Here is a 13,715-nt window from a genome sequence, read left to right on the forward strand (position 1 = left end):
CCCCTGGGTGAGCTGCCTCGGCTGACACCTCCACCCACGTGTGTGAGCAGCTCAGGAATGCAGGCTGAGAAAATGTACCGCAAGGCCCTGGCCGCAGGTCTCCTCTGAGGCTGGGAGACAGGCAGGGGCTGGATTATACGCAGACTCCGCAGGGAGGTCCTCAGCGGCAAGTGTGCAGTCGGAGGAGTGAGAGGCACCCGGGACTGGAGGTCAGATAGCCCTGTCTGTCCACTGCCCACTGTGGGACTTGGGCAGGTCACGTGGCCACTCTGGGTGTCAGGGCATTCATAGTGTTGATGGAAAGATTTAAGGAGACTACGGGGAGGATGTTGAGTCTGAGGACTCCCCTGCAAGCTTCTTGGGGGTAGTAGCATGGATTCATGCCTGGTGGAGGGCATGGAACAGTCCGTGAATACAGAGGGTGGTTTCAATGTGAGTGGAGGATAAAATGGAGGGAAAGTGTGGTAAAGCAGAGAACAGCACCAGCCTAGACCCAAAGGAGACATGGGTTTGATTTCTCACCCTCTCACTGACTGAGTGTATGTTATCAAACAAGCGCCTTCCCCTCTGGGGGCTTCAGTGTCTCTGTCTGTAAAACGGAGGTCAGGGCAGTCCTGCCGCACAGGATTTTGGATAAAGTATAAAATTCAGGTAAAGCATTTAGCATAGTGCAGGGCATGTACTATGTGCTCGATGATGATGGCGGAGATGGTGATCTTGGTATTGATGGTAGTGGTGATAATGGTAGTGATGATAGTATTGACAATGGTTATGATGATACTAACTTTTCAGGATGGAAAAGCTAAAGTGAATGTCTAATTCATACACATGAAAAAGTCAGACCTACACCCCAGATGAAGAAATCATAGCGTTCTAGAAGCTAGTGATTTTGGGACAGGGGGGATTAGTCTAATCTGCTTAGTCATATGCCTGTTATCCTTATAAACCTTCCAAGCTAGGCACATCTGTCACCTCTTCCAGGAAGCCTTCTAGAACCTTCTAGGCTGGTTCAGTGTTTAAAATCATTGACAACCCCCATGGCTCTCTGGATAAAACTCAAATTCCCTGCTTGGCCTATATCAGTCTTGCCCACCCCTCTAGGCTCATGTCTTGCCCATTCCCTGCTTGCCCTGTGCTCCCACCACATGCAAGGAACCATACTTCCCTTCGTGCTCTCTCCTACGTCTGGGTTTTTGCATAGAGCATGCCCTTGGCCAGAAGCCCCCTTCTCTCTCATCCTTGTGTCTGGTCATCGCCCTACTTTTCTGACCTGGGGAAGACCTCCTGCACCTTAACTGTCTGCTCTGGTGTTGCCCTCTCTGGAAGCTTACTGATTTCCCTCACCTGCGGTGTCTCCATGAGCAGGGACAATACTCATACTCTCAGTGCCCACCACAAGTCCACAAGACATGAGCTCAGCATGGCTGAGCCCCAGTCCGTCTTGCTGATGGCCTAGCCCAGTGTTATCACACAGCATCAGAACCTGGGGTTCATCAGGAATCAAATCAAATGCATGCTCTTGCCCTCCTGGAGTTTTCATTCTAGCAGCAAGAAGGGCAGGGGTTACCAGATAATCAATAATGTATACGTTTTGTAGTACGTGCCAACATGCTAAGTGTCACGGAAGGAAAAAGGAGTGGAAGCCAAGGCAATTGGGTGTGGGAGTGCCAGGGGGGATAAAAGGTGGGTGGCCAGGGCGGGGCTCCTTGAGACCGTGGCACTCAGGCAAAAAGACCTGCAGGAGGTGTGGGGGAGTCATGAGGAGGAATGGAGAAGAAGGTTCTCAGCCAAAGGAACAACCATGCAGGAGGCCATGTAGAGTATACTGAGACATGAATCTAATCCAAATGTCAAGAAATAAAAAGCTGGGGTGAACCAGCCTGCCCAAGGGCACAGAGCTAAGTGGCAGCCTGGGACTGCACCTCCCTTCCCAGGCATCTTCTAGAGTCAGTCTCCCAGTTGCCTGGAACATGACCAGGATGGTGGTCCCAGGCCACCACACCTTAGGCAGCCTGGGTGTGCTGATGCATGACGGTGATTTCCCCTCCTCTGTTACGGCTCCACGTGCGCTTACTTAGAATGACTGCAATTATGAAGGAATACTTGTTGCTGTTGTTATGAGGGGAAACTGCTGAAGCAACCGCTCTGGAAATCTGCTCTGTATTGGAGACTTTAGGCTCCACCAGGAAAATAATACACTGACACGCTGGGAAGCTGAGTCCCGCCCCTTCCTGTCTGCCTCGCGCTGCAGACAGGTGTCTGGGTGAGAAACTGGTCACCCCTGTCAGACCGAGTTTCCTGCACTGTCTTGCTCTTGTCTGTCAGCCGGGCCCAGGTCACACAAGGCAGATGTGGGAAACAGCTGGTGTCTGCAGAGACAAACAAGGGAGGAAGGATGGAGGGAGCAGACAGACATCCTTCTGGGCCAAGTGACTGGGAGGCCCCAGCCCTGGGGACCGGGGAGAGGGTTAGGTGGAGAGTTGGCGAGAAGGAAGTCTGGGAGAAGGTGCTGAGCACTGAACCCTGAGCTCGAAGTTCGTACCCTGGACTCAGTCCAGGAGGACTGAGAAGCGAGAAGCCCACCCACCAGGGGAAGGGCAAGTGCAAGCCCAGAACAGCGAGAGGTCCAGACCGGGTGCAGAGGCAGGGCTGTGTGGTGAGGAGTCACTGGGGTCGCATCTCAGCTCTACCACTTCCTGGCTGCATGGCCTAACCTCCTAAGCCTGAGCTGCATTATCTGTAAAATGAGGACACAAAGGCAACACCTACAACGGGCTACTGTGCCGACAAAATGAATGGACACATGTGAAAGCAGTTAGCGCCATGCTTGGCAAATAGAAAGCTTTCGACAAATAGCAGCTACATTATTTGTTTGTAGTCGGGAAAGGCGAAATCCTAATAAGTTCTGTCACCTCGTACAGATGATCCCGCCTCTCTGAGCCTCAGCTGTCTACATGGGTGAGTGGTCCTGGGGTCTAAGGATGGTATTATGCACAGAGATTCCAACCCATGGCCAGGACATACGTGTACTCAATTAATGGCATTGCTGTACTTGGAAAGGTGCAGGAAGCAAGTCTGCCCACTCCACGAGTTTCTGAGTGCCAGTCTGGGTGCTCATAGTCAGGGAATGTCCCCTGATATGTGTCCGGGGCCAAGAGTTCAGGTGGGACCAGCAGGTAAGGGTAGGGAGGGGAGGAGAGGAAGGAATCTGGCCCCTCTCCCGCTCTCGGAGGCTTCCTGCTGTGGAAACTGGAGACAGAAAGCAGGAAGTTTTTCCACTCGGGGAAACTCCTGTCTGGGGCGTCAGGGATGATTGGCAAGGCTGGGAGCCTCCGCTACTCCCCACCCGGTCTTTGCTGCTGGGAAAAGCGGCTTCCACCTTGCCAAGGGGAGGGGTCCCACACCCCAGGTTCCTTGGCAGTCTGGGTTGACAGTGAACTGTCTGCAACTGGAACGGAGAAGGTCATGCCCGGGTGCTCTGAGGACACGGCCCTATCCACCTGCTTTCCTCTTTGGAGACTCAGCCCATGCGGGAGAAAGCTGGGCTTGTGAGTCAGACAGAACTGGGTTGGAATGGGAGCCTCGGCGCTCATGGCCAAGTGAACTCAAGCGAGTCCCGCAGGTACTCGGAGCCAAAACTGGCTCACCTGTGCGACGGGGCGACTAGCACCCTGCCGGGCTGAAATGAGGGTTAAAGAAGGTGACGGAGGACAAGTGTCTGACCGTGTCTGGCATATTCGGCAGCTCACTTAGGGGTATTTTATCTTCTTATATATTTTCTCCACCTCTCATCTCTAGAAGCCAGTTTATTGCAGGGAGTAGATGGGTGTTTACAAGAGAAAGTAGAAAGTTTTCAAGAAGTTGGAGTTTATGTAGAAGTCAAACTGAGAGAGGAAGAATGACTTTAATTCGGGACCCCTTTCTTCTCCAGAAGAAACACCTCCAGGAATCTCGCATCTGAAGAAAGGCTCAATCTCTTCCTAACAGCTGATCACTAAGGTTGAGCCGTGTGCACAGTAAGAGAGGCCTCCAGGCTCCAATCCACACGCCACACACAGTTCTCACAGCCTGCCCCAACCTGTGCACCCTCACCCGGACACTCCCAGTCCAGGTCTCAACACAAACATCACCTCCTCAGGGAGATGCTGACGGGTACACTGTTCTCCGTGAGATCCCGTACCTCTCCTTCACTGCCTCTCCCACCAGGTGATTAAATGCCTGTCGTGTTCCTCACTGCCTCATGTCTCCTGACCTTCACAGGCCGTGAGCTTCGCAAGGGAGGCGTGCGCAGGGCCCGGCCATGCTGGTTCCCAGGTGCACAATGAAATTGCATCTCCCTGCAGGAAGGAAGCCTGGCCGCCTGCATTCCGGAGCCTTGGCTAACAGGAAGGACAGTTTAAAGTGGGAGAAGGGAGCCTTTTTAACACACCAAAAGCCAAAATTAATGTATAACATGGGTGGGAAAGGAAGAAAGAGTGAGTAGATCAAATGACATCTGAGATCAGGTGATTTTTCAGATCAGTTGTAGATGAGTATAAAATAGAGATCGTTTCCCATTGTCTCAATGATCACAAGAATAATTCTCAACTCAGTGGCCCAGGTCGACCACCAAACTCTGGTCCAAGCGCTGGCCAGGAGGAAGGTGGGCATGGCCGCCCTCTGTGAGTGATACGTACTTCAGCCCAATGTTTCAGTTTCACTATAAACACTTGAGTCACTCCTGGTGCACTAAGGAAGAGAATCACAACCAAGACTCATTGAACAGGTGTGAACAGCAAGAGAGGTTATGATGCTCGACGGCCATGACAGACCTTGTTGGGAATGTCCGGCCTTCTCTCTTCCCCTCGACCTCAGCCATCACCCCAGAAGGGCATGTTCTCTGCAGGACTTTTCATGGCAATCTCTGTCTCTGACGCCATTTCCCTGGTCACCACCCCCACTCCTTCCCCTCAACCCTCAAAATGCAGCATCGAATGTGAGCCTCCTGCAGAGCCTTCTCCACCTCTAGCCTGAGCCTCCACAGCACCCTGTTCTTCCCTTTAAAAGTATGTATTACACTTTCACTTGTCAAAGCTTTCAGGGTAAGGGACCACATCTGCAAAAATCATCCATGAGCCTCCAAACCTCGCTCAGGGTCCAAGCACATGATATTAGCTCCACTACTGGCTAAAAGGATAAAAAGCACAAGACGATATGATACAGTACAATACAATACAGCTTGTAGGCAAGCGCTGGCACAACCAGAACAATGGGTTGTCCAACAGGTAGGGGTCATCCTGGCCCAGTAAGCTGGGCTGCTGGGGAGGAGGGTACTGCCTACCTTTTTGGTCTTCACCGTGGACGTGCAGCAGTCCCCACCGTCGTAGTTGCAGAAGGCTCTGTTGTTGATGGCATCACAGTAATTGTCTCCCATGAAGGGCTATAGGAGGAGAGAGGCAGGAAGGAAAGGTGCCTTGTTAGCATCCTAAAGCAAAGGTGGGGGTGGCAGGCACAGGTCTGTAATCATTTAGCCGTCTCTCATCTCCCAAACCGCTTCCTGGCTTCAGATCCCAACACCCCCTTGGACAAGTCAACACTTCTACGTGTATAAAGAGTCTTATGTAGCCAAGTTTTTCCCAATTAAAGTATGGTTGCCCTGGGAGACACACTCCTGTATGTCTTACATCTTCCTAAAGAAGGGGGCTCATTTTACTTGAAGAAATGATAAGCCAAGTTGAGTCCCCTTGCCCTACTTTTACTGGTAGGAGGTAATTTAAAAACAATTTATAATAAAATATATGCAAATATATTAGGAAACTGAGTGTGAACTGCCCAAAGAACCACTCTCTAACTGGCCAATCTTAACACGGAGAGGGGCTATGGGAGAAAGGTCCGTGAGACCTTTTGGGTAGAGTCAAAGGAGTTGGCCTAATCAGAGAGCTTCGTGAAGGTGTCTCTGAGGAAAGGACGTTTTGGCTGAGATTGGGAGATGGGTGGAAGTTAATCAGATAGGGATGGAGAAGGGAGAATTTCCAGATAAAGGGGCAGGTGCAAAGATCTGCTACTTAGAGCTTTCTCCTGTCTAGTATTTCTCATGCTGCTACTTCCAACAATGGAAGCAATTCATTCTTCAAGATCCAGCTCCAACATGATCCCTCTAAAATGCCTTCCCTAACACCCCCAAGATGTTCTGCCCTCCTGCGGTTTCCTGTCTGCTTCCTTTACTATTCTGTGAGTTCCTTATGGACAGGAGTGTGTGTCATCCATTGGTCTTGCCCCTATTTCCCAGCAAAATGCCTGGAAATTTGAGCAAAACTTTGTATGTGTTCCTTGAGTGTTCATTTAGTAAAATGATGGATGATGGAGGCACACACATGGCTGAAGGGATGCATGGATAGATGGAGGGCAAAAAGACTCCACAGGTGAACCAGGGAGCACAGTGACTGTTCTGACTTGGCTGAGATCATTTTATTCTCAGAACCAAGAGTCGTGTTGGGCACATAATAGGCACTCAGTGAGGCTGTGATGACTGAGCGAGCGAATGACAACTTTGGACACAGGTTGGGGTAGAGGGCTGGGGGCACAGTGTCTCAAACCCTTTCTGGATCTTGGCTACCTCTACACCCTCCAGGTGGATGCCCCCTCCCTAGACCCAGCCTTTGTATCTCTTCTAAGTATCCTTTTCTGCCTCAGACAAGAGGCCAACAATTGGCGCTAAGCTCAAGAAGAAAGGAGATGAGGGGCACCTGCAAGGGCAAGGGTGATAAGCATCACTGGCAGGGCTCAGAGCCTGACAGGTGAGGGTCTTGCAGGTCCCAGTGCTGAGTCAAAGGAGGGATCGAATTCTGCTGTCACACTGGTGGCCCAGACCGCCGACTCAGCAGGACGCCTGCCCAGGTAACCCAAGCTCCCTTTGCCCGAAATGCTGGACTGATCCAGGGAGATGGGAAGAAGCAACAACCACATGGCCGTGGCCTTGGTGCTGCTGTCCCGTGCTGACTCTTAGGAGAATGGGGTTCTTAAAGGCTCCGGTGCCACAGGAGAAGATGCCACAGGAGGTCCCTAGCCAATACATAGACAAAAATGTGTGACCCAGGGACTGTCTTGTGACACAGGGCAGGGGATGGTTCAAGAGTAGGAGGTGACCTACTGGGAAAGAAAGAGCACCCGAATGGAAGCCAGGAGCCCTGGGCTCATGTCTGGCTCTGTGTCTGTTATGCTGTGCCACCTTGGGCCAGTCCATCCCCTCTCCGGCCATAATGTCCAGTTTATACAACAAAAGAACAGGATGAGACACACTAAGCACCCTTCCAGTTGGGGCATTCTATCACAATTTAGCCCAACCACCCACCATCTCGGTCTCCGTTCCCCATCTATAGATTAAAAGGTCAGGTTTAGGTCACCTAGAAGAGCATTTCTGGTTCTGACATTCTAAGAATTTCATCGAATACAACTTTTCCTAGAGCACAGTCCAGTCCTTTCCAACTACCTTTTCCTGAGTGGGCTCTGGGGGACCACGGAGATTTGGACATCCACCTGGAAGGGATTCGGGGCCTCTTCACCACCAGCTGAGCAGAACCAAAGGGCATGGGGCACACAGACGCGCCTTCTAGTTTTACGAAAAGCCCCTCTTGAGAACACAGATGACATCCCCAGTACTCTGCCCTCCCCAAGCTTGTCGCTGATACACAGAGACAGAGCTCCATGGTGCCAAGTCCCAGGGCATGGCTGTGACTCCGAATTGAAGGGTCAGAGAGCATCCTGGTTCTGTTATCCATTAACCATATTTCAGCTCAGTGGCTGGGTCTAAGGGGTTGAAGAGCAAGTGAGTGACATGCATATGGCAGAAGGACGTGACCTATAAGATGCTCACCATAAAGTAGGAATGGAAAACACCTGCCTCACATGGTTCTGTGAAGGTTAAATATGAACATGCTGGTAAAACCCCGCATATTACAGATGCCAAATCAATACGGCCTCCTTGCCACCCTCACTCAGAAACGCACTATTATGCTGAATGCAGGGTTAGGAGGCAGAACAACCTGGATCGGAATCCTGGTTGTTACCCAGTAAACATATTTTTGAGTATGTTTGTCGGTATCTCTGTGCCTCAATTCCACCAGCTGTAGAATAGGATTGCTGATTTCTGGCCAGGAGGCCAGTTAAAGGGATATTTACAACATTTAGCAGGTACAGTAAATGGTAGCCATGATTAACACAACGATAACATTAGTAACAGTAGGGTCATTTCCAGGGACTCACCTCACAGCCTTTGACACAGTGGATCACAGCAGGGTGAGGGTACCACTTGAGGCCAGCTGTGCAGACGACTCTCTGTAGAGACAGTGACAGGTCAGATGGGTTTGGTTCTGGGAGGGAGCATGTCTTTGCTGGCACCACATTCCACCACCCCACCTCTTTCTGGATCTTCCAAGTTCTGACCTCCCCTTAGGAATTACATGGAGAAACTGCCCAGGTACTCGCAATAGCAGGAGCCATAAGATTAAAGTAACTCTTGTGTTTGCTGTAGGTGTCCTGAGCCTGTATTTCTCTGGCAGGAATAGGGCTGACAAGAAGCAGAACTGAGGGATGGAGACAAGATTGGAAAGGCCTTTCAGAAAATTTGTGGCTCATCTTTGACCCATGGACAGAGTTGGGGGTAAGATGGGAGGAAGGAGGAAGAGTAGAGAAAGAGGAGGAAGAAGGTAAGGAGGGAGGGAGGGAGAGAGAGTGGTGCGTGCATGTCCGTGTGTGTGCATATAACTATATGTGTGTGTATGTGGGGAATGGTGTGGAGCAGGGAGAATGCGGACACTGAGGACCACTGACCAGGGCCACTGTGGGAACTCTTCAAAAGCACATACTTTGGGGCCGCCTTGCATCTAATAAATCCAAACCTCTGAGGTTCAGGGCTTCGGACTGTCCATTTTAAAAACCAGCCTCCTGGTGATTCTGGTCCACAATGCTGTGTGAGAGCCGGAGGATGAACGAACTAACCTTGGATTCGGAACCCGTGGAGACAGAGAACCCTTCGGGCTTCCACTGGTTGCCCTGCCGTATTGGGCCTGCTCACACTTCCCTGAGGTGGCCCACACTTCCCTTCTTTATCCCTGCGACTTTGTTCCTGCTGCTCTCCTTCCCCAAACAGCTTGTCCTCATCTTTTCACCTGGAGAATCTTTCGTTATCTCTGAACTTTCTGCTACAGACTCTCTGCCTCTGTGCTGCTCTCCCCTCCCCCACCCTCAGGCAGAGCTGACAGGTATGCATATGTGTATTTATTTATAGCCTCCTTTAATAACAATTGCTGTTATGATAATGACAACTAAAATGCATGGAGTGCATGCAAAGTACTAACTGCTTTATGTATGATCTTATTTCTTTCTTGCCAGGCAGTGAGGTGGGCATTAATCTCAGGTCATAAGGACAATAATTCCCTAGGCTCCATAGCGGCGACGTGGAGAAACCAGGATTTGAAACCTAGCAATTGCTTTGGAAATAATTTAAGGCAGCTCATAGCATAATATCCAACATGAGGATAATTTTTAAAGTAGGTGAAAAAAGAAAGATAAAACTAGGGAAATAAAATAGCATCAGGAATGGGGCTAATGTAACCATCCTAGAAGCTCCCTTCTCTAGTCTACAATAAATGACTGTTTTCCATTCCAGATTAACAATGATTTCTTTTAAAAAGTAAATGAGATAAAAGTGACCTGGAGGCAAATGCTTAGATTTGTAGTGAGAAGTAACTGTTTCAGGAGCCAGCCATGGAAGTCTATATGATTGGGGCTTGCTCTCCTGGCTGAGAGCCAGTTGATAAATTTTAATTAAGAAATAGCCCAGTCAGTGGGGATCAGTGGTTGAGGGTTGACCTATTCATGGTTGAATTCCAGGTCAGGGCACATGCTGAGGTTGTGGACTTAATCCCCAGTAGGGGGTGTGCAGCAGGCAACTGATCAATGATTCTTATTGATATTTCTCTCTCCTTCTCCCTCTGAAATCAATAAAAATATATTTTAAAAAAGAAAAAGTCACATGGTCAGAATGTGGAAAAGCCATGTGACTGGCTCATTCTCTCCCTGAGGGCAGACCTATCTGGAACCCAAATAGTAGTTAGGTTTCTTGGTGAGCATGGATCTGAGGTCACATGACTCCGAGATCTGGCTGAGACTGGGATGGGCGCCTTTCTCCTCTACCACACTGCATCTCTGGTTCACCTTGGATCTCCCAGGCCTAGGATGGTGCCTGGCACATGGAGGAAGCCTAGGAAGTATTTATGTTATAAATGAATGAACGAATCCATCTCAGGATAGAGATGACTTTGTCGATGGACTGTATTTTCTCGTCTTCCCCCTTCTCCTAGACCTGTGGTCGGCAAACCGCGGCTTATAAGCCACATGTGGCTCTTTGGCCCCTTGAGTGCGGCTCTTCCACAAAATACCACGTGCGGGCGCGCATGTACAGTGCGATTGAAACTTTGTGGCCCATGCGCAGAAGTCAGTATTTTGTGGAAGAGCCAGTATTTTGTGGAAGAGCCACACTCAAGGGGCCAAAGAGCCGCATGTGGCTTGCGAGCCGCAGTTTGCTGAGCCGCAGTTTGCCGACCACTGTCCTAGACCTAGAGCCGTGGTAGGCAAACTGTGGCTCGCGAGCCACATGCGGCTCTTTGGCCCCTTGAGTATGGCTCTTCCTAAGCCTTAGGAATACCCAAATTAAATTAATAACAATGTACCTACCAATATAGTTTAAGTTTAAAAAATTTGGCTCTCAAAAGAAATTTCAATCATTGTACTGTTGATATTTGGCTCTGTTGACTAATGAGTTTGCCGACCACTGACCTAGAGCATCAGGACATTTACTATGCCTACCACAGTGTCTAGTTTAGAGAACCAGTTAAGTGTAGAATGAATTAAAGATCTTGGACAAACGGCCTACTTTGAAAATCTGCCAGCAGTCTTGAAATGTGAACTCTATCTGGCTCCCTACTGCCTCTATTGACAAGTCTGCCTTCTCCCAATAGATATGCGCAAAGCAATATATGGGAAGGACCTTGGGTGCTGAGGTATGACAGGCGTGGTTGCAATTCTGACTTAAAATTGCTCTGTAAATTTCCTCTTGGAGACATGGTTCTCCCATCTGTTAAATGGGCACTGAAAGTGCCAGAGGCTTGTTGTGATGACACACTGAGATAAATAATATGGAAATGGTTAACCTAGGACTGATTACTTAAGGTTCTTAAGGGCAGAGCCTGGGTTTGAGACCTCTCTGTCTCTCCCCAGGACAAGGCATGGAGCACAGCAAACACATACGTGTTGACCAAATGAAGGAATGTGAGTGCCCCCCATGTTCCTCCCTTCCAGCTCAGCTACTTTCGTGCCCCCCGATTCCCAGCCATGTGGCTAGAAGTAGAGAGAATCACCTGTTTTCATTCTCTGAGAAACTTTAACCAGACTTTCATTTCTGGGCTGGAGAGTCTGTTCCCAGCCAAAATACAGGATGTTCGAGGGGCACTCGGTAATGGTTGAAGTAGCAGAAACATCAGGGTTAGGATCCACGAGGGATTTGATGCCCATCCCTCCCTTGCTTATTTGGGAGCTAATTTAATCCGTCCGTAGGAGTGTCTTGGTGTGGTTGTACATGTTTCTGTCAGTTGAGGTTTACCTGACGTGAGTTCAGAAAAAGGACTTTTATACCATCTGCATGAGCCTATTTATCTTTCCAAGGTGTTCGGAGTTTCCACTATTCCTCAGAGCTGCAGGCCCCACCTGTCTCACTACAGGGCCCCTCTGTATGCGAGGAGAGCTGGGAAAGGGGACAAGCAGCAGGAGATGAAGGAAAGTCTGGGCTGTTTACATCACAAGTTGTGAGATCCCAGTGGGGCCCCTCAAATATCAGCTTTGCTCCCCTTGATGCCAGTGAGACCACTAGTCCCATCAGAGTCCTTTCAGCAGGTTTTGTAAGGTAGTTTTCATTTCCTGCCTTGGTGCATAGGAAGAATATACTGTCTTCCTAGCTGCAATGACCACCAGCATCAATGCCACCACCGCCATCATCACTGTCAACAACACCAGTACTATCATCATCTCCACCACCACCACCACCATCATCACCACCATCAACCCTACCATCATCACCTCTACCCTCACCTCCACCCTCACTTCCACCCCCACCATTAACAACACCAACCCCAACATCATCACCTCTACCATCACCACCACTACCATCACCACCAACCCTATCATCACCTCCACCCTCACTACCACTACCCTAATCATCAACCCCACTATCATCACCTCCATCCTCACCACCACCAACCCTATCATCATCACCACCCTCACTACCACCTCCACCATCAACACCACCAACCATAATATCATCATCTCCACCCTCACCAACACCATCAATACCACCACTAGCATTATCACCATCACCTTCACCAGCACCAGCACCACCACTGTCACCAATAACACCAGAACTACTGCTGTCACACTACCACCACCACTGCTATCATCTTCATCATTGCCAACCCCACCATCATTATCCAGATCCTTATCAACACAAAGTCCTCTATTACATAAATATTGTGGTCCAAGACCTAGAACTTTCATCTATTTAATTCTTATCATAACTATAAGATAGGTACTAATTTTGAATCTGGTTTACACAAGAGGAAACTGAAGCACAGAGAAGTTAAGCAAGTTGCCCCAAATCATACACATAGATGATGGCAGTCAGGAATTAAACCCATATCTATCTGATTCCAGGTCTATACTTTGAATACCACACTCTCCTTCAGATTCCCCTAACCCTCTAAGCTGCAAACATAAAGTGGCTTACTCTTTTGAGTAAGACCAAGGTTCAAAAAGGTGGAGAGGCTTTGAAACAAACACGGGAGCGGGCAGAGTGTCTAAAAGACAGGCCCCAGGCGGAACCAGACATATAAGAAAATACACTGAGCCTCCTCATTCTGAGCTCAGATCCCACACCCTCCTGATATTTTCTAAGATATGCTGTCTTTTCTCCTGGACTTTTCCTTGGTTTATGAGACCTTCTGTGAGTGAACTGTATCATTTAACTTTAGAAAAAAAATGAAAAACTGTATATTTTCCTTTTGTTATCAAGTGGGTAAGGTTTTTGAAAGCCTAGGCATTTTCTACCCCATATCCCTTAAATCTGAAGAATACCTGACATTTCAATGGAGGTACGCAATCAGTGGCTTTGAACGAGTGAATGAACAAATGAGCAGATGAGTGACTGTATCATTATGTCTATGAGTGAGTGCGGAATCTCTGGAGTCTGGACACATCTCTCCATCTGTGGGCTTCCCCTCCACGGCTCAGGACAGCCCTTCTGTACATTGATACGCACTCTGAACCGTCCCACATCTGACCTTTGGACACCTGGCAGGATTTCCCACGGTGCTGTCTTCTCTTCAAGGAATGAATTCTCTATCGTTTGTTGCAAGGGTTGCATGTATAACATAAATCATAAACGTACGCATAACAAGGTGGTTGCCTTGCAGGAAGGATACAGGAGAATTAGCCTTGGGTTCAAATTCTGATTCAGATACATTAATTACATGAATGGGGCAATGGCAATTTCTCAGAACTTCAGCGTCTTCATCTATTAAATGGTGATAATATGTATCTCACTGGCGTGTGATGGAGACAAAATGAGTTGGCACATATGAAATTGCCTAATAAGCAGTGCCTACATAGCATAGATATTCAATAAATGC

At 49.0% G+C, this 13,715-nt stretch overlaps 1 protein-coding gene across 1 annotated transcript in view; it reads right to left on the reverse strand.

Annotated features, from left to right (window-relative positions):
- Positions 1 to 13,715, reverse strand: part of PAPPA (pappalysin 1) — a 221,475-nt gene that overhangs the window by 10,607 nt on the left and 197,153 nt on the right. The window contains exons 20-21 of the mRNA XM_059657843.1: positions 8,242 to 8,313; positions 5,321 to 5,419 (exon numbers count right to left, since the gene is read on the reverse strand). Coding sequence (XP_059513826.1) covers positions 5,321 to 5,419; positions 8,242 to 8,313 — 171 coding nt within the window. The remainder of the gene's footprint in view (positions 1 to 5,320; positions 5,420 to 8,241; positions 8,314 to 13,715) is intronic.

The sequence above is a fragment of the Myotis daubentonii genome, chromosome 11, assembly GCF_963259705.1.
Source record: "Myotis daubentonii chromosome 11, mMyoDau2.1, whole genome shotgun sequence".
Taxonomy (NCBI): Eukaryota; Metazoa; Chordata; class Mammalia; order Chiroptera; family Vespertilionidae; genus Myotis; species Myotis daubentonii.